This window comes from Bos indicus, chromosome 1 (assembly GCF_029378745.1).
Source record: "Bos indicus isolate NIAB-ARS_2022 breed Sahiwal x Tharparkar chromosome 1, NIAB-ARS_B.indTharparkar_mat_pri_1.0, whole genome shotgun sequence".
NCBI classification, from domain to species: domain Eukaryota; kingdom Metazoa; phylum Chordata; class Mammalia; order Artiodactyla; family Bovidae; genus Bos; species Bos indicus.
In genome coordinates, this window is record NC_091760.1 from 54,564,671 (window position 1) to 54,587,906 (window position 23,236).

The 23,236-nt window shown below is 38.8% G+C and overlaps 1 protein-coding gene across 1 annotated transcript in view; it reads right to left on the bottom strand.

The window, feature by feature from the left end:
• The window catches only part of MORC1 (MORC family CW-type zinc finger 1), a 165,231-nt gene that overhangs the window by 76,073 nt on the left and 65,922 nt on the right, over positions 1 to 23,236 (bottom strand). The window contains 2 exon segments of the mRNA XM_070787520.1: positions 18,695 to 18,849; positions 21,053 to 21,196. Coding sequence (XP_070643621.1) covers positions 18,695 to 18,849; positions 21,053 to 21,196 — 299 coding nt within the window.

A 23,236-nucleotide genomic window follows, 5' to 3' on the forward strand; every position in this document is an offset into this window, starting at 1 on the left:
TAAAAATACTTTTTTGAATAAGAATCCAAATTTAACATTCTGTCCAATATGGTAATCAACTGGCCACATGTAGCTACTGAGTACTTAAAATGTGGAAGACACAGAACATTTCATCAAAGTATAAGGTTCAAAAAGTAAGGTTCTAAAATATATACCTTAGAAATAAAATATATAAAATAGGGCCAGCCTTATATCAACCTTAATATATGACCAAGTAATCCAAGCAAAAACCAATAAATACCTTTACACTTTCCTATGCCTGTTAAGATTTAGGTTCAGAATGTTATATGCCTTTAAGACCAGCAGGGAAGGGACTCGGTCTTGAAAAGGTGCTTTGCAGTTGGATGGGTTGACAACTGCCCCGAAAATTCCCTGGTCTCCTACCTTGTCTCTTCACAAAATCTCCACTAGTTCTTGTCTAAATGTCCCTTTGTATTCTGCTTCCTTGGCCTTTCTCAACTCAGACTTTCAGTTTTCTGCTTTTTGCTCAGCGTGTGGTTTTGGCCCAGCCCAGACTTTACCCTTTCACTGTACACCAGAACCTGATTTAATCTTTGGTGTCTGGACAGGACTCGTGAGATCTTGTTCTCTGATTTCCACAAGAACTACTCAATTTTTGCTATGTTAAGGCACACAGAGCTATAGATTAACTTTGAGTGCTGTCTCTACCACACACTTATTGTGTAATTGTGGGAAGCTAGTAAAGTTTCTTATCCATAAAATGAGTGTCTACTCTAACTTGCCTTACATGGTCATCACTAATAATAAATATTAAGGTGCATTAAAAAATATAGTGCTGTGCAGAAACTTATGTTGCTGCTGTATCGTATTTGTTCTTTCTTTAAATGTTACTTCCCCAAGAACACCTCACCTTCTCAAAAAAGGAACTGTGTTTATTAGGTACTGCACCCTGTACCTAATAAATCCACAAAAAGTTTTGCTGCCATTCTAACAAAATAGCTCTTTAATGTGTTCTTTAGGATAAAATCAAAGTAAAATAATGTCTTTCCCTGAAAATATTAACTAATCACAGCTAACCCAACCCAGCAAACTTATAAAACAAGTATCAACTGTTAAGCCCGATATAAACATCTTAAGAGCTGGAAAACTACTAGGATGTTAGAAACACAAGCACATGCCTCTCAAGGGTGGGTGATACCTGCTTTGTGATCATATCACTCTTACAATGCTTATTATTATACAACACATATAACTGAACATTATATTTCAGTTCACTTTATGCCTATTTTCCCTCTAAAAAGTGAAATTCTTAAAGATAATGGATGTGTTTAGGATCTTGTTTTCACTAGCTGACACGCAAAGCTTAATATTTACTTATAATACTGAATAATTCTAAAGAATTACTGGCTATCAAAGGCACGAGAACATTCAGTAGCCTAATCTAATGACCAGGACTGACAGAAGATATGCCATTTGAAGTCAGTATCAGGACAAAAGAAACAACCAGCTATATTCAATCTGGGAATCAGAAATGGTTTTCCCTAATGGCCAATGCAATCTTGACTTTTTTCCCCATCAGACAGAAGCTATGCCAATGTGCACCATTTCTAATGTGTCAATAAAACAAATTTCCATTGAATGAACCCTGAAGATTATGTAGATGCTTCAGCAAGGTAAGTTGGCTAAAGAAATGGCCATGGGAGGAAATATACCACACAAAAAATTTTTTTTTCATGTGTTACTCAGTCTACAGAGATTTATACAACTATCCTGAGGGGAAAAAAATTTTCTCCCATACAAAAAATAAACCATCAGTGGATTTTAAGCAGAAACCATATAGATGAGGAGAGAGTAGTATGATATAATCAAAGCAGCAAAAGGAGAAACAATAACCTGCCAACCAAGAATACATTACCAATATTGAAGCTGTCTTTCAGAAATGAGGTAGAGATAAAGAATTTCCAAAACAAACAAAATTGAGGAGGTTCATTACTAGATCTGCCTTACAAGAAATGCTATAGGAAATTCTTCAAGCTGAAATGAAAGGAAACTAGTAACTTAAAAATTTGAAAATACAAAGCTCACTGGTAAGGGTAAGTATACAGTCAAATTCATAATATTCTAATTCTGTAATGATGGTACGTAAGTCACTTAACTCTAATATTAATATGAAGGTTAAAAGACAAAGTTCAAAAAACAACCATAGCTACAATAATTTATAAATGAACACAATATTAAAATATGTAACCTGTGAAATCAGTAAGTCAGTTCAGTCACTCAGTCATGTCCAACTCCTTGTGACACCCTGGACTGCAGCACGCCAGGCTTCCCTATCTATCACCAACTCCCAAAGCTTACTCAAACTCATGTCTGTTGAGTCAGTGATGCCATCCAACCATTTCATCCTCTGTCGTCCCCTTCTCCTCCTGCCTTCAATCTTTCCCAGCATCAGGGTCTTTTCAAATGAGTCAGCTCTTCGCATCAGGTGGCCAAAGTATTAAAGTTTCAGCTTCAACATGAGTCCTTCCAATGAACACTCAGGACTGATCTCCTTTAGGATGGACTGGTTGGATTTCCTTGCAGTCCAAGGGACTCTCAAAAGTCTTCTCCAACACCACAGTTCCAAGGCATCAATTCTTCGGCACTCAGCTTTCTTTATAGCTCAATTCTCACATCCATACATGACTACTGGAAAAACCATAGCTTTGACTAGACGGACCTTTGTTGGCAAAGTAAAGAACATAAAATGCTTGTAGGGGGAGGGAGTAAGAAGGTTTTTCTATGTGACTGAAGTTAAGTTGTTGTAAACTTAAAATAGACTGTTATAACTATAACATGTTTTATACTTATAGTTTCATAACCACAAAGCAGAAATCTATAGCAGATGTACAAAAGAGAAAGAGAAAGGAGTCAAAGCATAGCACTACAGGAAATTATCATATCACAAAGGAAGAGACCAAGGGAAAAGAAACAAACTACAAAAAAGCCAGAAAACAACTGATAAGATGGCAATAGTAAGTCTTTATCAATAATTATCTTAAATATAAATGGATTACATTCTCTAACCAAAAGATGTAAAGTGACTGAATAGATAAATACCAAGACCCAACTATATGCTGTCTATAAAACACTCACATCAGTTTTAAGGATATACATAGGTTCAAAGTGAAAGGATGGAAAAAAACATACCATGTAAATGAAAATCAAGAGAGTGGGTAGCTATATCCAAAACATACTTTAAGTATGTTGGAGGAGAAAAGAAGATTATTATTTAATGATAAAGAAGCTGATTCACCAAGAGGCTATTAACATCATGTAAATACATACACTCACCGTCAGAGCACCTAAATATATTAAGCAAATATTAACAGACGTAAAGGTAGAAATAGAGAGCAAAGCAATAATAGCAGGGGACTGCAATACCCTTCTTTTAACAATGGAAAGACCATCCAGAGAGAAAATTATAAGGAAAAATGGACATTAAATACATTAAATATAAAATGGACCCAAATTAGAAAATATAATATTTCATCCAAAAGCAATAAAATTCACATTCTTCTTAAATGCACCTGGAATATTTTCCAAGACAGATCATATATTAGGTCACAAAACAAGTCTTAACAAATTTACAAGGACTGAATTGTATCAAGTATCTTTTCTGACCATAATGGTATAACACTAAAATCAACAAGTGGAAGAAAGCCGGAAAATTCACAAATATGTGGAAATTAAACATCAGACTACTGAAAAACCAATGACTCAGAGAAGAAATCAAAAGGGCAATTTTAAATATATTGAAGTAAAATTAACAAAACAATCCCATTTACTACTGCATCAAAAAGAATGAAATACATAGGAATAAATCTACCAAAGAGGCAAAGGACCTATACCCTGGAAACTATAAGACACTGATGAAAGAAACCAAAAATGACACAAACAAATGGAAAGATATACTGTGTTCTTGGACTGGAAGAATAAACATTGTTAAAATAACCATTCTACCCAAGGTGATTTGTAGATTCAATGCAATCCCTATCAAATTACCAATGGCATTTTTCACAGAACTAGAACAAGTAATTTTAAACTATTTATGGAAATGCAAAAGAGCCTGGATAGCAGAAAGAATCTTGAGGAAAAAAAGAACAGAACTGGAGGAATCAGACTCCCTGACTTCAGGCTATACTACAAAGCTATATTCATCAAAACAGTATGGTACTGGCCCCAAAACAGAAATATAGATCAATGGAACAGGACAGAAAGCCCAGGAATAAATCCACACATAGTGATAAACACTTCCATTAAGAAATAAACAAGAATGATATAACAAATAACATTATATTAAATACCTCAATGAACTAGAAAAAGAAGAACTAAGTCCCAAGTTAGCAGAAGGAAAGAAATGGCAAAGATCAGAGAAGAAATAAATGAAATAGAGAACAGAAAAAACAATAGAAAAGATTAATCAAACTAAGAGCCTCATTTTTAAAAAGATAAACAAAATTGTAAAACCCTTAACAAGACTTGGATTTCCCTGGTGGCTCAGATGGTAAAGAATCTGCCTGCAATGCAGGAGATCTGGGTTTGATTCCTGGTCAGGAAGATCCCCTGGAGAAGGAAATGGTAACCCACTCCAGTATTCTTGCCTAGACAATCACATGTACAGGGGAGCCTGGCAGGCTACAACCCATGGGGTCACAAAGGGTTGGACATGACTAAGAGATTAGCACTTAATTAGACTAGATAAGAATAACAGTGAAAACTCAAATAAATAAGATCAGAAATTAAAAATGAGACATTACTGTGGATACCACAGAAATACAAAGGATCTTAAGACACTACAATGAAAAATTATATTCCAAGAAATTATATAACATAGAAGAAATGGGTAAATTCCTAGAAACATACAACCTACCAAGACTGAATCATGAGGAAACAGAAAATATGAACAGACCAAGAGTGAGTAAAGATACTGAATCAGTCATTAAAAATCTCCCAACAAAGAAAAACCCAGGACCAGATAGCATCAGTGGTGAGTTTTACCAAACATAATAATAATAATAAAAATAATAATGCCTATAAATCTTTTCCAAAAATATATTCCCCCCAATTTTTTCTTCTTTAAAGAAAGAAAATTTCCAAACTCTTTTTATGAGGTCCACATTACTCTGATTCCAAAACCAGATAAGGGCTTTATAAGGAAAGAAAAATACAGTCTAGAACCACTGGTGAACATAGATGCTAAAATCCTCAATAAATAGAGAAGGGAATGGCAACCCACTCCAGTATTCCTGCCTGGAGAATCTCATGGACAAAGGAGCCTGGCGGGCTACAGTCCATGCGGTCACAAAGAGTCAGACACAACTGAGCGACGAACACATACACATTCAGTCTGTTTAATAAATGGTGGGAAAATTGGATGTACAGACAAAAGAATGAAGCTGGACCCTATTTCACACCACTCATAAACATTAACCCAAAATGAATTGATGATTTAAAGGTAAGACCTGAAACCATAAAGTTCCTAGAAGAAAATATACAAAAAGCTCCTTAACATTGGTCTGGGCAATGAATTTTGTTGTCGTCGTTTTTGATATAACACTAAAAGCATAGTGGAACAAAAAATAAACAAGAGCGAGTATATCAAACTACAAAGCTTTTGTATAGCAAAGGAAACACTCCAAAAAAAATGAAAAAGCAACATACAGAAAGGGAGAAAATATATGCAAATAATTTATATGATAAGGTATTAAAGTCTAAAATATATAAATAACTCAAATAATTGAATAGCAAAAAAAAAAAAAACCCTCTTATTGAAAAATGGTCTGAAGACCCAAATAGACAGTTTTCCAAGAAAAAGACACACAAATGGACAACAGGTACGTGAAAAGGTGCTTAACATCACTAATAATCAAGGAAAGCAAATCAAAATCACAGTACCTTATGACGTCACACCTATTAGGATGGCTATTGTCAAAAAGAGAAGTGATAGTGTTCTTGAGGATGTGGAGAAAAAGGAATCCTTGTACACTGTTGGTAGGAATGTAAACTGGTACAACCATTATGGAAAACAGTGTGGAGATTCCTCAAAAATTAAAAAATGTAGTTATTATATGATCCAGAAAACCACTTCTGGGTATATATCTGAAGAAAATGATAACAGTATGTTGAAGAGATATCTGCACTCCCATCTTCACTGCAACATCAGTCAGTACCGGCAAGATATGGAAATATGGAAGCGACCTAAGTGTCCAATGATGGATGAAAGGTTGAAGAAAGTATGCCTGGATGTGTGTGTATGTGAGAGAGAAGGAGGATAGAGTAGAATATTATTTAGCCATAAAAGAGTTGAATTCTCCATCTGTTATAAGAATGAAACTCTAGGGAACTATACTAAGTGAAATAAGCCAGACAGAGAAACATATAATATGATTTACATGTGGAATCCAATAATACTAATAATAAAGTTGAATTCATAAAAACAGAAAGTAGAATCATGGTTGCTGGCAACTGTGGGCCAGAGATAATGGGGAGATGTCAGTCAAAGGGTACAAACTTTCATTTATAAGCTCAATAAGTTCTGAGGATCTAATGTACAGCATGGTGACTATAGTAAATAATACTGTATTGTATACTTGAATGTGCTAAGAGTAAATCTGAAGCATTCTCACACCTACATAAGCAACATGGTAACTGAGTGAGATGATAAGATGTTTTAATTAACTTGACGGTGGTAAATATTTCACAATGTATATGTGTAGTGAATAGCCGTGTTGTTCACTTTAAGCATATGTAATTTTTTGTCAATGATACTCAAGAAACCTGGAAAAAAATTATTGTCTATCCTAGTCTGGCAAGAAAGAGTAAAATGATTAATAGAATTCATTAAATTAGGTAGGCCTTAAAATATGAAAGTGAAAGTATGAGTTGTTAGGTCATGTCCAACTCTTTGTGACCCATAGCCTGTAGCCCACCAGACTCCTCTGTCCATGGAATTCTCCAGGCAAGAATACTGGAGTGGGTTGCCATTCCCTTCTCCAGGGGGCCTTTCTAAGCCAGGGATTGAAGCTGAGATTGCAGGTAGATTCTTTATCATCTGAGCCACCAGGGAAGCTCAAAAGGTTTTAATAAACCATATTTTGTTAATGTGTATTAAAGAAGTTTTTAAAAATTTCTCTTTGATCCAGAAGTCAATTAAGAACAAAATATTGTGTCTCAAATATTTCCCCCCCACCTATAGAGAATGCTATTTCCCTTGTGGTTCAGGCGATAAAGAATCTGCCTGCAATGTAGGAGACCTAGGTTTGATCCATGGGTCAGGAAGATCCCTTGGAGTAGAGAATGGCAACCCACCCCAGCATTTCTGCCTGGAAAATCCCATGGACAGGGGAACCTGGCAAGCTACAGTCCATGGGGTCACAAAGAGTCGAACAGGACTGAGTGACTAACACTCATGGAGAATGCTTTGTAGATAACCCCAAAATTGTTAATTTCATAATTATATTAACATCCTCAAGGTATTCTGATTTTAAAATCCATTTTACTTTTGTGAACAGGAAGTAGAGGAGTATATATTTTGAGACTTTTGTTTGAATAATCAACAAGCTTGTTAAACTAATGGAATAATCAGAGTTTAATGCACATAGAGAATTAAATTACTAATTTCTAGAATAAGTATCTGAGACAAGCTGTGAAAACCTAATTTACTGCTAGCTAGGTATGGAGTATTGCATTCAGAAGATTCCCGAAGTTTAAATTAATCTGATTAATTTTTCAGGAAAAAATAATGGAAACTACTGCAATAACTTACTAAAAAATTGTCAAAAACCAGTAACTAAAAGAGCAGTTCACATAGATTTTGCCTCTTAAAGGGGGAAGAAATCTAATAGCCTCTTAGAGGTCCGTTTCATATGTATTCATAGAATGTACAATGATATCCAGGGAATCAATTGACCAAGTGAAAAAGTAATAAAATTCAGTAATAAACTACCAAAGCAACATTTGATGTTTCCAATCAAATAATAAAACCTAAAACAGTTTATGAAAATAAAGCACCAAGAAAATCTGAAGATGGCAATGGTATTTAAACGAGGTCCCTGCCTTCAGGTAGTTCTGCATCTAAATAGATATTTATGTTCTACTTTTAAAGATTTCATGATCTGAGCACAGTCAGGTCCCAGTCTAGTCAAGGCAATGGTTTTTCCAGTAGTCATATAGGGATGTGAGAGTTGGACTATAAAGAAAGCTGAGCGCCGAAGAATTGATGCTTTTGAACTGGGGTGTTGGAGAAGACTCTTGAGAGCCCCTTGGATTGCAAGGAGATCCAACCAGTCCATCCTAAAGGAGATAAGTCCTGGGTGTTCATTGGAAGGACTGATGTTGAAACTGAAACTCCAATACTTTGGCCACCTGATGCGAAGAGCTGACTCATTTGAAAAGGCCCTGATGCTGGGAAAGATTGAGGGCAGGAGGAGAAGAGGATGACAGAGAAGGAAATGGTTGGATGGCATCACTGACTCAATGGACATGAGTTTGGGTAAACTCCAGGTAAACTCTTGCCATCTCCTGTTTGACCACTTTCAATTTGCCTTGATTCATGGACCTAACATTCCAGGTTCCTATGAAATATTGCTCTTTACAGCATCAGACTTTACTTGCAAAACCAGTCCCATCCACAACTGGGTGTTGTTTTTGCTTTGGCTCTGTCTCTTCATTCTTTCTGGAGTTATTTCTCCACTCTTCTCCAGTAGCATATTGGGCACCTACCAACCTGGGGAGTGATGCTGAAGCTGAAACTCCAATACTCTGGCCACCTGATGCAAAGAACTGAGTCACTGGAAAAGATCCTGATGCTGATTAAAGGCGGGAGGAGAAGGGGACGACAGAGGATGAGATGGTTGGATGGCATCACCAACTCAACAGACATGAGTTTGGGTAAGCTCCTGGAGTCCACGACGGACAGGGAAGCCTGGGGTACTGCAGTTCATGGGGTTGCAAGAGTCGGACACGACTGAGCGACTGAACTGAACATTAAAGATCTCAAATAGAAATTACACATCCATTCTTGGAGGACTGTAGATCACACTTTCTCCTCTGGTGAATACTGTCCTGTTTGTCCTTATCTTTGTAATTCTTAGCCAAGCCAGATATGAGACCCTTGTTAAGCTGATCCCTTGTGTGATCATTTATCATTTATGGTCTTGATAGCATCTCTGGGTTAGGGATAGGAAACTGGTTTCAAGTAACATACCAACTCTGATCAGCTGGTAGGGATGCCCATAAAATCTCGAGGCCAATTACCACTTATCAGGAAGAACTGCCATGATGGCTTAGAAAGTGTGTGGTGTATGTGAGATGAGAGAGGCCCTATGTGATCACTTCCCAAAGGATTTGATTTGAATTGAAGGAAAATAAGGCGAGATGTCTTCAGCAGTGGTAAAGGTGTTTCCAGTGCCCTTCTTTCTCTTGGCTCCTGGATGTGGTTGAGGTGGTTGGGTCCATCTCCCAGTACAGTACAGTTGATGGTACAGTAGGCTCCATAGCAAAACTCCAGGAATCTGCAGAGTTGGTCCAACTTTGCAGTAACGTCATGACTTCACCTGACAATGGAGCATCATTTCCTTTCATTCCATATTAGCTGCTTCCCACAAAGATCTCCTTAAGCTGAAAAAAATGATTTTAGAACCACCACCATCCTGACTTGAGAAAATACATGATGACAAAATAAATACATAAATCATGAATTCAATCATACTTTTATGTGATTTTATGTCTTACTACTCACAACTACATCGCTATATTTGAAAAAATGTAGCACATATATGTACAAGACATAACGCCGTCTTCAACAATCATCAGTAGCCAGGGATTCAAGGATTCCAAGCCACACTCTAAGGTCCCCTAGGCTTCGTGACTCCTCCCAGTTCAGAACCACACCATATGTGCAGGAAGATGGAGGGAAGCCTTATGAGGATATCTTCAAAAACAAACTTAAGGAAAGTTACGTTTCTACTGAGTTCTTCCTTATAAAGAAACAATTTAACTTTCATTTTTTTGGTTATATTTTTATTTAGTCACATTCATAGCTTTTCTATATATGCACTAATTTTTCCTGTTGTTTATAAAGAATGGAAATCAAAATTAGACATAATAATATAAATATATTCAAAAAACATTCTGTGTTATCACGGGTAAAAGCTTAGTCAGCTACCTAAGTCTCCTCAATACCTGCTGCTACTGCTGCTAAGTCACTTCAGTCATGTCTGACTCTGTGGGACCCCATAGACGGCAGCCCACCAGGCTCCCCCATCCCTGTGATTCTCCAGGCAAGAACACTGGAGTGGGTTTCCATTTCCTTCTCCAGTGCATGAAAGTGAAAAGTGAAAGTGAAGTTGCTCAGTCGTGTCTGACTCTTAGCGACCCCGTGGACTGCAGCCTACCACCCCAACACCTAGGTTAGCATAATTTTTCTTTCTACCAGGATTCTCTTTATCTTCACTTCAGTTCAGTTCAGTCACTCATTTGTGTCCGACTCTTTGCGACCCCATGAACCACAGCACGCCAGACCTCCCTGTCCATCACCAACTCCCGGAGCTTACTCAAACTCATCTCCATTGAGTTGGTGATGCCATCTAACAATCTCATCCTCTGTCATCCCCTTCTCCTCCTGCCTTCAATCTTTCCCAGCATCAGAGCCTTTTCAAATGAGTCAGCTCTTCACATCAAGTGGCCGAAGTATTAGAGTTTCAGCTTCAACATCAGTCCTTCCAATGAACACCCAGGACTGATCTCCTTTAGAATGGACTGGTTGGATCTCCTTGCAGTCCAAGGGACTCTCAAGAGCCTTCTCCAACACCACAGTTCAAAAGCATCAATTCTTCAGCACTCAGCTTTCTTTATAGTCCAACTCTCACATCCATACATGACTACTGGAAAAACCATAGCCTTGACTAGATGGACCTTTGTTGACAAAGTAATGTCTCTGCTTTTTAATATGCTGTCCTGGTTGGTCATAACTTTCCTTCTAAGGAGTAAGTGCCTTTTAATTTTGTGGCTGCAATCACCATCTGCAGTGGTTTTGGAGGCCCAAAAACCAAAGTCAGCCACTGTTTCCCCATCTATTTGCCATGAAGTGATGGGACCGGATGCCACAATCTTAGTTTTCTTAGACATACACAAAGCACCGTGACTTAATGGTCTCAAAAGTCTAAAGATTCTTTGTTGTTAACACAACTTATGTTAAATTGTTTAATTCTGATTTCGCTGTCTTAAATTCAGTCATTAGATACAACTTATTCTTTTTTCTAAAGCACACACACGCAGAATAATGAAGAGTGTTGAAGCTTTGCTTCTTGTATGGCAGGGAAAGATCAAACTGTAAGACTCAAAGTGTATTTAATTCTAGACAAAAGAAGGGCTGGCTTTTTCATATTTTATTTGCAATATAGGTGAGATCTTCTGAGATGTTTTAGCAAGAAATTTCCTTGTAGATGTTAAAAATATCATTATCATGATAACAATACAAGTGCAGTCAGATAGAAAAAGAAGTGTTAAGTGCTGTCAATGGTGATAATTTCAATTATCAAGTGAAAGCAGTGTAATGGATAAAATCTAAGACTGTGATATTTTTTAAAAAACAGAAGTCAATGCTTTGAACTCCTGAACCATCCTGCTATTTTCTGGGAACTGGCACAAAGTAACAATTTTAAACATATATTTATGCAATAAAAATAAAGTAAAAATGTCTATAATGTTTTTTGATATTTTCTCTCCAATTCCTCTCACATAAAGCTTTTAGCCAACACAATTTTTTTAGTGGTATAGAATTCTACTGTTGCTGCTGTCAATAGTAAGGTCCCAACAAACATGGGTAATCAAATGGTTGATAAAAGAAGTTCTTCTTTATAGAAGTATTAGTTAATAAGCAATGAAAATTGATTTAATTAGAATGCAAGATTTTGGGACTCTTAAGGGATATGAGTTTTGATCACTAATTGTTAATATTATTAAAAGAGAACAATTTATGGCTCCTGATAGAACACTCTTCAACCTACGAAGTATCTTGATAAAACAGCCACAAAAGAACACACCTGAATTTGGTCAAGCTGCTAGATTCTACCAATTTACAGAGAAATAAAATAAACAGAATGAAAGAATCTGTTAAACTACACACAGTAATGCAGTCAGAAAAATTTAAACTGTGAAAACAGTAAGACAACCAATTCTGCCTACAAATAAATTGCAAAAAAAAAAAAGAGAGAGAGAGAGAGAGGGAACAATAAAGAGAAATATGAGGATAGGATAGAGGACTATGAAATATAACAGAAAATTCAAAATGTAAACACGAGACAGGATATTTTTATGCTATTAAAAAAGTATTGACAATTTTTAGATGTCATATTTGTATTGTGGTCATGTTTTTAAACAGAGTTCTTTAAGAATACATGTTAAAATATATGCAGATATAAAGTATCTGGAATTTCCTTCACGTTCCAGTTGTGGGGGAGTAGGTGGAAGTATGGATAAAACCAGTTTGCTGAGGAGTTGATAATTGTTAGGGTTGGATGATGGGTTTATGTATTTCATAATCAGTTCAGTTCAGTCACTCAGTCGTGTCCCACTCTTTGCGACCCCATGAACCACAGCACACCAGGCCTCCCTGTCCATCACCAACTCCCAGAATCCACCCAAACCCATGTCCATCGAGCTGGTGATGCCATCCAGCCATCTCATCCTCTGTCGTCCCCTTCTCCTTCTGCCCTCAGTCTTTTCCAGCATCAGGGTCTTTTCAAATGAGTCAGCTCTTCACATCAGGTGGCCAAAGTACGGGAGTTTCAGCTTTAACATCAGTCCTTCCAATGAACACCCAGGACTGATCTCCTTTAGGATGGACTTGATGGATCTCCTTGCAGTCCAAGGGACTCTCAAGAGTCTTCTCCAACACCACAGTTCAAAAGCACCAATTCTTCAGCGCTCAGCTTTCTTTATAGTCCAACTCTCACATCCATACATGACCACAGGAAAAACCATAGCCTTGACTAGATGGATCTTTGTTGGCAAAGTAATGTCTCTGCTTTTCAATATGCTATCCAGGTTGGTCATAACTTTACTTCCAAGGAGTAAGCATCTTTTAATTTCCTGGCTGCAATCACCATCTGCAGTGATTTCAGAGTCCCCAGAAATAAAGTCAGCCACTGTTTCCACTGTTTCCCCATCTATTTGCCAGGAAGTGATGGGACTGGATGCCATGATCTTAGTTTTCTGAATGTTGAGCTTTAAGCCAACTTTTTCACTCTCCTCTTTCACTTTCATCAAGAGGCTCTTTAGTTCTTCACTTTCTGCCATAAGGGTGGTGTCATCTGCATATCTGAGGTTATTGATATTTCTCCTGGCAATCTTGATTCCAGCTTGTGCTTGTTCCAGCCCAGCGTTTCTCATGATGTACTCTGCATATAAGTTAAATAAGCAGGGTGACAATATAAGTTAAATAAGCATGGTGTTAGCCCTACTAAACTGTAAATTCCCAGAGAAGGTGGACCTCGTCTGATTTATCGGTCCTGTAACATTCTGCGCCTGGCATCGATGAATGAATGAATAAAAGAACACATGAGAAATAGATTTGACATTAATATAAAAATGTATTTTCTAATACAGTTGTGCAAAGATTCATAGCTGCCTCAAGAAGTAGCAATTTTTCTTTCATGAGAAAAATTTTACCCTGTTTAGGCATAAAATGGCTTCCACTTGCCTGGGACTTCCCAAGTGGCTCAGTGGTAAAGAACCTGCCTGCCAATGCAGGGGATGTGGGTCTGATCCCTGGGTCAGGAAGATCCCGTAGAGGAGGAAATGGCAACCCACTTCAGTATTCTTGCCTGGGAAATCCCATGGACAGAGGAGCCTGGTGGGTGATAGATAGTTCATGGGGTTTCAAAGAGGCGGACATGACTGATATGACTGAACAGATACATATACACAATGCCTGGGGCAGGGGTGGGTGAGGTAAAGGGGATTCATGCATGGTGGGGGTGGGTGACTGGATTAAACAACTTTTAACCTTATTGCCAACCCAGGCCCTATAATTTGAGTTCTGCTGGTAAAGGTTGTTTATTGCATCATAAATTTCATTTTAGCTGATCAGCTATAATCTGTTTTGAAAAATTTTAGTAATACATTTCTATGTAATTACTTCTGTTCAAATTCAGATTTCATTTGCTATTTCTCCCTATCTTTTCCTTCTCCTTCTCTCTCCATTCCAAAAAGCTGATGATTAATATTTCCATTTTACTGTAAGGATGCATAAAGTTTCAGAAAACACAGTAGCAGACAGTGACGTGAGGACAGACTCAGAGACAAGAATACTTCTGAGATTCTTAGCATCAACTGTGCCAAAAGTAAATGCAGATCTGACAAATGACACAAAATTATTACCTCGCCATTTCTTTTTCTGCTGATTGGATTTTTAAATACAAGGGCCCAATTTTCCATAGAAACAGATCAGATTTACAGCAAATACAAAAATTGCATCTTTTATTTATAAGGTTAAAAATCTACCCAAATACTTTTCATTAAAATCGTGTGTCTATAATATTGACTTTCAGAGGGTTAGTCAAGCATTACATAACTTTGCTTCTTCCTGTGGGAATTAGTAAGCAGAGACCTGAAGGTCAATCTCCTCAACACAATTCCTGAGACTACCAATTCTGACCTTGATTACTTGATTCAGTTTAATACTGAAGTAGTTGTGAGATATGTGAGGAAATACACATGCTCACTCTCCTTTCTCCACTCTCTGCTTTCTTTCTAGAGGAACATCTTTTGTGAGAGCAACCTCTAGCCCCAACTCCATTCATGGACAGTTATGGAACTAGGACATCAACACGTTTTTAACCATTAGTGATTAACATACAAATATAACTTCCTGATGTTCAAGCTGGTTTTAGAAAAGGCAGAGGAACCAGAGATCAAATTGCCAACATCCGCTGGATCATAGAAAAAGCAAGAGAGTTCCAGAAAAACATCTATTTCTGCTTTATTGACTATGCCAAAGCCTTTGACTGTGTGGATCCCAATAAACTGTGGAAAATTCTGAAAGAGCTAGGAATACCAGAACACCTGATCTGCCTCTTGAGAAATCTGTATGCAGGTCAGGAAGCAACAGTTAGAACTGGACATGGAACAGTAGACTGGTTCCAAATAGGAAAAGGAGTTCGTCAAGGCTGTATATTGTCACCCTGTTTATTTAACTTATATGCAGAGTACATCATGAGAAACGCTGGACTGGAAGAAACACAAGCTGGAATCAAGATTGCTGGGGGAAATATCAATAACCTCAGATATGCAGATGACACCACCCTTATGGCAGAAAGTGAAGAGGAACTCAAAAGCCTCTTGATGAAAGTGAAAGTGGAGAGTGAAAAAGTTGGCTTAAAGCTCAACATTCAGAAAACGAAGATCATGGCATCTGGTCCCACCACTTCATGGGAAATAGATGGGGAAACAGTGGAGACAGTGTCAGACTTTATTTTTCTGGACTCCAAAATCACTGCAGATGGTGACTGCAGCCATGAAATTAAAAGATGCTTACTCCTTGGAAGGAAAGTTATGACCAACCTAGATAGCATGTTCAAAAGCAGAGAAATTACTTCACCAACAAAGGTTCGTCTAGTCAAGGCTATGGTTTTTCCTGTGGTCATGTATGGATGTGAGAGTTGGACTGTGAAGAAGGCTGAGCACCAAAGAATTGGTGCTTTTGAACTGTGGTGTTGGAGAAGACTCTTGAGAGTCCCTTGGACTGCAAGGAGATCCAACCAGTCCATTCTGAAGGAGATCAGCCCTGGGATTTCTTTGGAAGGAATGATGCTAAAGCTGAAACTCCAGTACTTTGGCCACCTCATGCGAAGAGTTGACTCATTGGAAAAGACTCTGATGCTGGGAGGGATTGGGGGCAGGAGGAGAAGGGGACGCCAGAGGATGAGATGGCTGGATGGCATCACTGACTCGATGGACGTGAGTCTGAGTGAACTCTGGGAGTTGGTGATGGACAGGGAGGCCTGGGGTGCTGTGATTCATGGGGTCGCAAAGAGCCGGACACGACTGAGTGACTGATCTGATCTGATAACTTACTTATTTTGAATCATACTATATCTTCTGTTGAGAAGACTTTGAAGAAGTTAGGTAGATAAAATAGGGATAGGAAATTACACAGAGGGGAAATACCTGGCAAGTCACACTCTGTGGAGTTGACAGTACCATGTTGGGAGGGCACCCACACTCCAAAGGAACTTACAGAGACAACCCCTACAATCAGGACTGTGTAAGACTGTCTTGAGTAAATCTGGGCTGGATTGAAATCATTCCTATAAGCTTTAAACTGAATGCCTAATTCCTTCTGAGGACTCAGTTCTTTATTCTAAGGATAAGCTGAAGCTTCAGTACTTTGGCCAACTGATGTGAAAAGCCGACTCACTGAAAAAGACCCTAATGATGGGAAAGATTGAGGGCAGGAGGAGAAGTGGGTGACAGGATGAGATGGCTGGATGGCATCATAGACTTAATGGACATGTGTTTGAGCAAACCTTGGAAGTTAGTGAAGGACAGGGAACTCTGGTGTGCCACAGTTCACAGGGTTGTAGAGTCAGACACAACTTAGCGATTGAACAAAGATAAGCAAGGATAAACAAGATAAAGAAGGGATTATGGAGAAAATATGAAGATGGAGGAAGTTACATAATTTTAAAATGCTTAACATTTTCTTTCTGAACCATGTTATGCTAGCATTTAAAGACCAGTGAGTAGATCATTGATTTACACAACCTCACTCCGTACCTTCCAATGTTTTATACAGCTTCAAGCACACCCTGCCAAATAACGTAGTCTTTCCTACATTCAATATAGCTTTAAACATGTCTCTGAGAACAAAACATACATGTGAAAAAGTATGCCTTTGCTAAGCATGAGTAACACGCACGTACTTTTCAGAGAAGTGTTTCTCAAACTTTATTGTGTGTTCACATCCCCTGAAGACTTTGCTAACATGCAGATTTTAATCCAGTAGGTCTTGGGTGGGGCCTCAGATTCTGCATGTACACCAAGCCCTCAGGTGATGCTGATGCTGCTAGTCCACAGACCACACTCTGAGGAGGCTTTAGACCATGACAGGAAAATCCAGCACTGGCAGGAAATTAACACCCTCAAGGTCATTCCCACCTTTATATTTGTTTCCCCTGAGTTCTTTCACTCTTTCCTGTTTCACCGGTATGAGACAATTTCAGGACTGAGCAGAGTGGGAACACACGCACAAAAATTCTAAAATTACAACTTCAAGTGAAACAATAATAAGAGTTTAAGTTGTCTCAAGGGTAGGATGTAATTTTTGATATGCATGAATTATACATACTTCATGCAATTCACTGAACAAATACACGGTAGCCTATGTATTTCCATAAATGAAGCCATATGTCTGCAAAATTTAAAGGAAGCTTAATTAATGCACAGCACACCACTTCATGTGGCTTCCCTCATAGCTCAGTCGGTAAAGAACCTGTCTCCACCTGGATTTGATTCCTGGGTCAGGAAGATTCCCTGGAGAAGGAAATGGCAACCCACTCCAGAATTCTTGCCTGGAGAATTCCAAGGACAGAGGAGCCTGGCAGGCTACAATCCATGGACTTGTAAGAGTCAGACACGACTTAGCGACTGAATCACTCATCATCATCACACCACTTAATTGTCAGGCGTCTCTGGAGAGTGAGGTGATCTGAATAAATCAGATTTTCTAGATAAGTTCTGCTGCTGCTACTGAGTCACTTCAGTCGTGTCGGACTCTGTGCGACCCCATAGACGGCAGCCCACCAGGATGCCCCGTCCCTGGGATTCTCCAGGGACGAACACTGGAGTGGGTTGCCATTTCCTTCTCCAGTGCATGAAAGTGAAAAGTGAAAGTGAAGTCGCTCAGTCATGTCCGACCCTCAGTGACCCCATGGACTGCAGCCTTCCAGGCTCCTCCATCCATGGGATTTTCCAGGCAAGAGTACTGGAGTGGGGTGCTATTGACTTCTCCTTTTTACATTTCTAAGTGTATATAGTGATTTTTCTTGTAAATCTTTCTGTAATTAACATATTCAAGACTTGTCAGATATACAAAACAGGGTTTAACATATCTACAATTATTCAGGGTCAACAATGATTACACTATAGAAAGATTGAGGGGAAGAGAAGGAGGATGAGATGGTTGGATGGCATTACCGACTCAATGGATATGAGTTTGAGCAAACTCCAGGAGACAGTGAAGGACAGGGAAGCCTGGCGTGCTGTATTTCATGGAGATGCAAAGAGCTGGACACAACTTAGCTACTGAACAACAACAATAGGAGCTGCTTAGGTCTGTGTGGGACTCTGCATTCCTATACAGTAGAGTCCTAGAGTGTCCTTTGGGTGGTTCTCAGCTTATTTCCACCAAACTTCTGCCCCCTTCCTACATGATCAGCTGCCATTGCATACTGCTCTCTGATCACCCTCCTCTTATAATTTTTAACCTGCTGCCTTCTTTTTCATGTAATACTCTAGGGAAGATTCTAACTTCTTTCCTATTTCCCCTTTGTTTGTTTTATTAATTCAGGTACTCTCTTTCAGGCTTTTGGGTTACTGTCTATCTGAATCAGTACAATCATTCCAGCGTGCAGACATCATCAATTTAATCCCCATTAAGCATCTCTTATCATGGCTACTGAATACTCACTGATCCCGGTGTCCTTACAGTACTGGACCAAGTATTGTCCCATAACTTTTAGAAGATGATTATACTCATGGACATTGAGAAATTCCTGCTTATTATGGGATGGTTCCATGATCTCCAAGGGTATATTAACAATTCCAACTACACCTTCACCGAGTCTGGAAGAATAAATACATATATAAATTACGTGAAATTAAGCTAAGAAAACAGAAAAGGCTAGTATTTATCTTTCAAAATCAATTAAAAAAATAAATTCAGTCATTTGGTCCAAAGCATGTCAAAGTTAACAAGTTATAACTGTACTTTTTAATGTAAGTCTATGGTCATTCCAGTTGTGTTTGGTCCCATAATATAAAATTTCTTAATATGTCATTACTGAATTAATATGACTCCTTTTTTAAACCTATAACCTGACATGGGGAGTCAGAGTGAGTAGGGAAATGAGGCCTTGAAGCAGTAAACACCCCTAACAATCCCTTGCAGAGATAAACTGACACAGTCGTCTTAACAATACAGGCCAGACAGTCGCTTTTTATCATCCTTGTTTCACCTGTCAGGTTGGATTTCTCCTCATCATTGCAGAGGTCCACGGGTGCTCAGTGAAATCTATTAAGGGAATATACACTGTACTATCTGAGAAAGGAATAGCCTGATGGATAAACTTGATTTTTTTTCACATTTCAGCAGCTCTTGATGTATGTGGCTGGGCTCTTCTGCTTAGTGCTGTAACCTGATTGGGGAAAAGGCATCCAGAAATCGGGCTTTTCAGGGGCTCCCAGGGGCTGTGCCTACGACTGGCGCACAAGCCATGCCTTCCCAATTTGGGGCTTTCCATCATGTTTTCCATCACTTTCCCTTTCCACCCTGCCCTTCCTTCAACTCTTCATTCTGTAAGCCTAAATTTGGGCATCATTTCTTCCAGGAGACCTAACTTAACTTTCCCAGGTTTGGTTTACTGCCCCTCCTAAGAGGCTCTTTTTGCACCTGGTCCTTGCCTATAACAGATATTTGTTTGTTCATTTATCAATTCATTCATGCTCAGCACCTGGTCCCATGCCAGAAACCAGGAATATGTTATGAATAAGGAAGATAAGGTCCCTGTTTATGAGTTTTCCCTTAAAGGCTGAAAGCCATTACGGGTGACAAGATAATTTCAGATGGTATAAGCGGTGTAAGCAAAACACAGCAGGTGCCATAATATGTGAAGAGAGATAAGGTGGAAGGAGTGATGTCAGAGGCTAATTTTAATTAGATAGTCCAAGAGACCTTCCTGTGGAGCAGATTTCAGAGCTGATGCCTGAGTGACATGCTAGGACCCTCAGTAAGAAGATCTGAGGACAGAAAGTTCAATGCAGAGGGAAGAGCAAATGTCAAGGCCCAAAGGTAGAAATGAGTTTAGGATGTTTGAGAAACAAGATGCCTGCCAGCGTGCAGGGAATGCTGTCAGAGGGTGGTATCGGAGCAGGTGCTCCAGAGCCAGGCAGAAGCCAGATCACTGACAGAATATGAAAACCAGTGCTATTCTACATGCACTGGGATTTGAAGCAAGACAGTAAACTAATTTATATTTTAAAAGATCATTCTCACTGTTTCCACACAATATAAAAAATATGTATTTATACACTTGTCCTTCTCACTGGATTATAAGTTCCTTAGCAAAAGGTAGTAGGTCTTCACCATTCTGTCTGCAGAGTTTGGTACAGTGCCTGGCACATGGTACTATAATACCAGTGCTTGCTGAATAAACAAATGAATGAATCATGATCTCCTTGAGAGTGAGGGGACAAGATGAAGAAATGTTCCCCTGAGCTATCCTATTGCTCATGGTTATCCTGTCTGATTCTGTAATTTTCTACAGTCTCTCTTCAGGGCTCTACGTAATTCACGAGAGCTTCAGACCGACCACTGGGAAAGCACCAGAATGTATTCCTCTGGAATCCAGGCAGGCTGGCGAGTGCTAAGAATATATGCTCATGCAGGTAACTGGCAAGAACTCATTCATGCTGGGGCTACACAAAATGTTGAAAGGGTTGTGTTACAAGACTATGGATTTTTCTTTTCTAAAATTTTTTTACTCTGCTTGCATTATTTTTTAATTGGAGAAATATCAGCAACTTCACCCGAGTAGATGGCACAGAAATGGTAAAATTTCCAAAAGTGTGCTTTTTCCTTAGAGCAGGCATGCAATCCTACTGATATTATAAATTAGGCAGATGAATGCCTGCACGTTAATGGGAAGGGTGGATGGGGGACACGACACCTGCTCCCATTATGATTAATTACTCATCTAACTCCAAAGACAGGATCCTACCACACCTTCCCTCATCCTGCCTGTGCCTCTGAAAACAAAAACATACTTACAAGGACTTCAGTTTCAACTGTGGCCCGACTTTCTCGTGCATTTTGATCAAGCGGTTACTGCTATAAATGAACATCCCAGCTTGGCTTCGGTTTTCTATGTTCACACCAAAGAACAGGGTGAGTGTCCTTGCTTTTTTTAATTCTCTAGCATTACATTTAGAAAGTTAAAAAAAATCATTAAGTAAAAATATATATTTTACAAACTAATAATTAAATAACTCAGAAGGTAAACATAAAGGAACTATACACACACACACACACACACATATATATATATATAAAATATCCAGGTATTTTGCAAAACCTAGTTGGCGCATTCAGTATCTCTCTATAGCCAAGCATTTTGCATAAACACGATCAGCAACAACCATACCAGTTAAACATAAGCATTCCTTTATTCACAAATGAGTTTGCCAATTTAAATTTAAGAACTAGAAAGTCAGCAGAATCATGAAACATTAACTGGCCTAAATGTACATTGCAGCATTTTTGAAAAATAATCATCTGACCATGTGAAAATGTAGGTATTTCTAACACTGAATGTGATTTCTAACGTTTAGCATGTTCTCAAACCTCTAAATATTCTACACAGATTCAGTTCAGTCGCTCAGTCACGTCTGACTCTTTGCGACCCCATGAACCACAGCACACCAGGTCTCCCTGTCCATTACCAACTCCCGGAGTTCACCCAAACCCATGTCCATTGAGTCGGTGATGCCATTTAACCATCTCATCCTCTGTTGTCCTCTTCTCCTCCTGCCTTCAATCTTTCCCAGCATCAGGGTCTTTTCAAATGAGTCAGCTCTTGGCATCAGGTGGCCAAAGTATTGGAGTTTCAGCTTCAACATCAGTCCTTCCAATGAACACCCAGGACTGATCTCCTTTAGGATGGACTGGTTGGATCTCCTTGCAGTCCAAGGGACTCTCAAGAGTCTTTTCCAACACCATAGTTCAAAAGCATCAATTCTTCGGCGCTCAGCTTTCTTTATAGTCCAACTCTAACAGCCATACATGACTACTGGAAAAACTATAGCCTTGACTAGAGGGACCTTTGTTGACAAAGTAATGTCTCTGCTTTATAATATGCTGTCTAGGTTGGTCATAACTTTCCTTCCAAAGAGTAAGCATCTTTTAATTTCATGGCTGCAATCACCATCTGCAGTGATTTTGGAGCCCAGAAATAAAGTCAGCCACTGTTTCCTCATCTATTTGCCATGAAGTGATGGGACCATGCCATGATCTTAGTTTTTGAATGTTGAGCTTTAAGCCAACTTTTTCACTCTCCTCTCTCACTCTCATCAAGAGGCTCTTTAGTTCTCCTTCACTTTCTGCCATAAGGGTGGTGTCATCTGCATATCTGAGGTTATTGATATTTCTCCTGGCAATCTTGATTCCAGCTTGTGCTTCATCCAGCCCAGCATTTCTCATGATGTACTCTGCATATAAGTTAAATAAGCAGAGTGAAATATACAGCCTTGACGTACTCCTTTTCCTATTTGGAACCAGTGTGTTGTTCCATGCCCACTTCTAACTGTTGCTTCCTGACCTACACAGATTGGAATGTGCCAAAAGATATTCTTCAGTTTTCTTTTTCCATATTCAAAGTAAATCAGAGTTAATGAAGCATGTTTACAAGGACAACAGCTTCTGTTTTTCTGACTCTATCTGCTGGACTATGTTTTATGTGACATTTGCATTAAAAGTATAAAAGCAGAAATTAAGAGACAGCAGAATACACAAGAAACCATCATAGGAGCAGGAGGCTGAAAAGCACTTGCATGTAAGAACCAGAAAGAGGGGCATGACTTCAAGTACAAGCTCATCTTTGTAATAACCATATGACTATGGATGAGCCACTTCAACTTTTCGTCTCGTCTGAAAAATGGGAATTGTATCCGTCTAGCCACTTGGGATGCCATGAGGATTAAAAGAGATGATATTCAGCATGAATCTGAAAGACTTTAGGTGCGTGGCAAATGTCATTCTCCTTTTCCACCAAGAATGGTATCAAACATAGTTCTTTCCCTCCACTCATCCTGTAGCTCCCCTCATTCCACAGAAACAGCTTCTTTCTTTTCAAATTCATGATCATGGGCTATTAAAAGTAATATAATATACTTGCTGGACGGATTAAATATATCTATCATTAAAGGACAATAATAAAGCTTCAGCAGTCCTTCTATG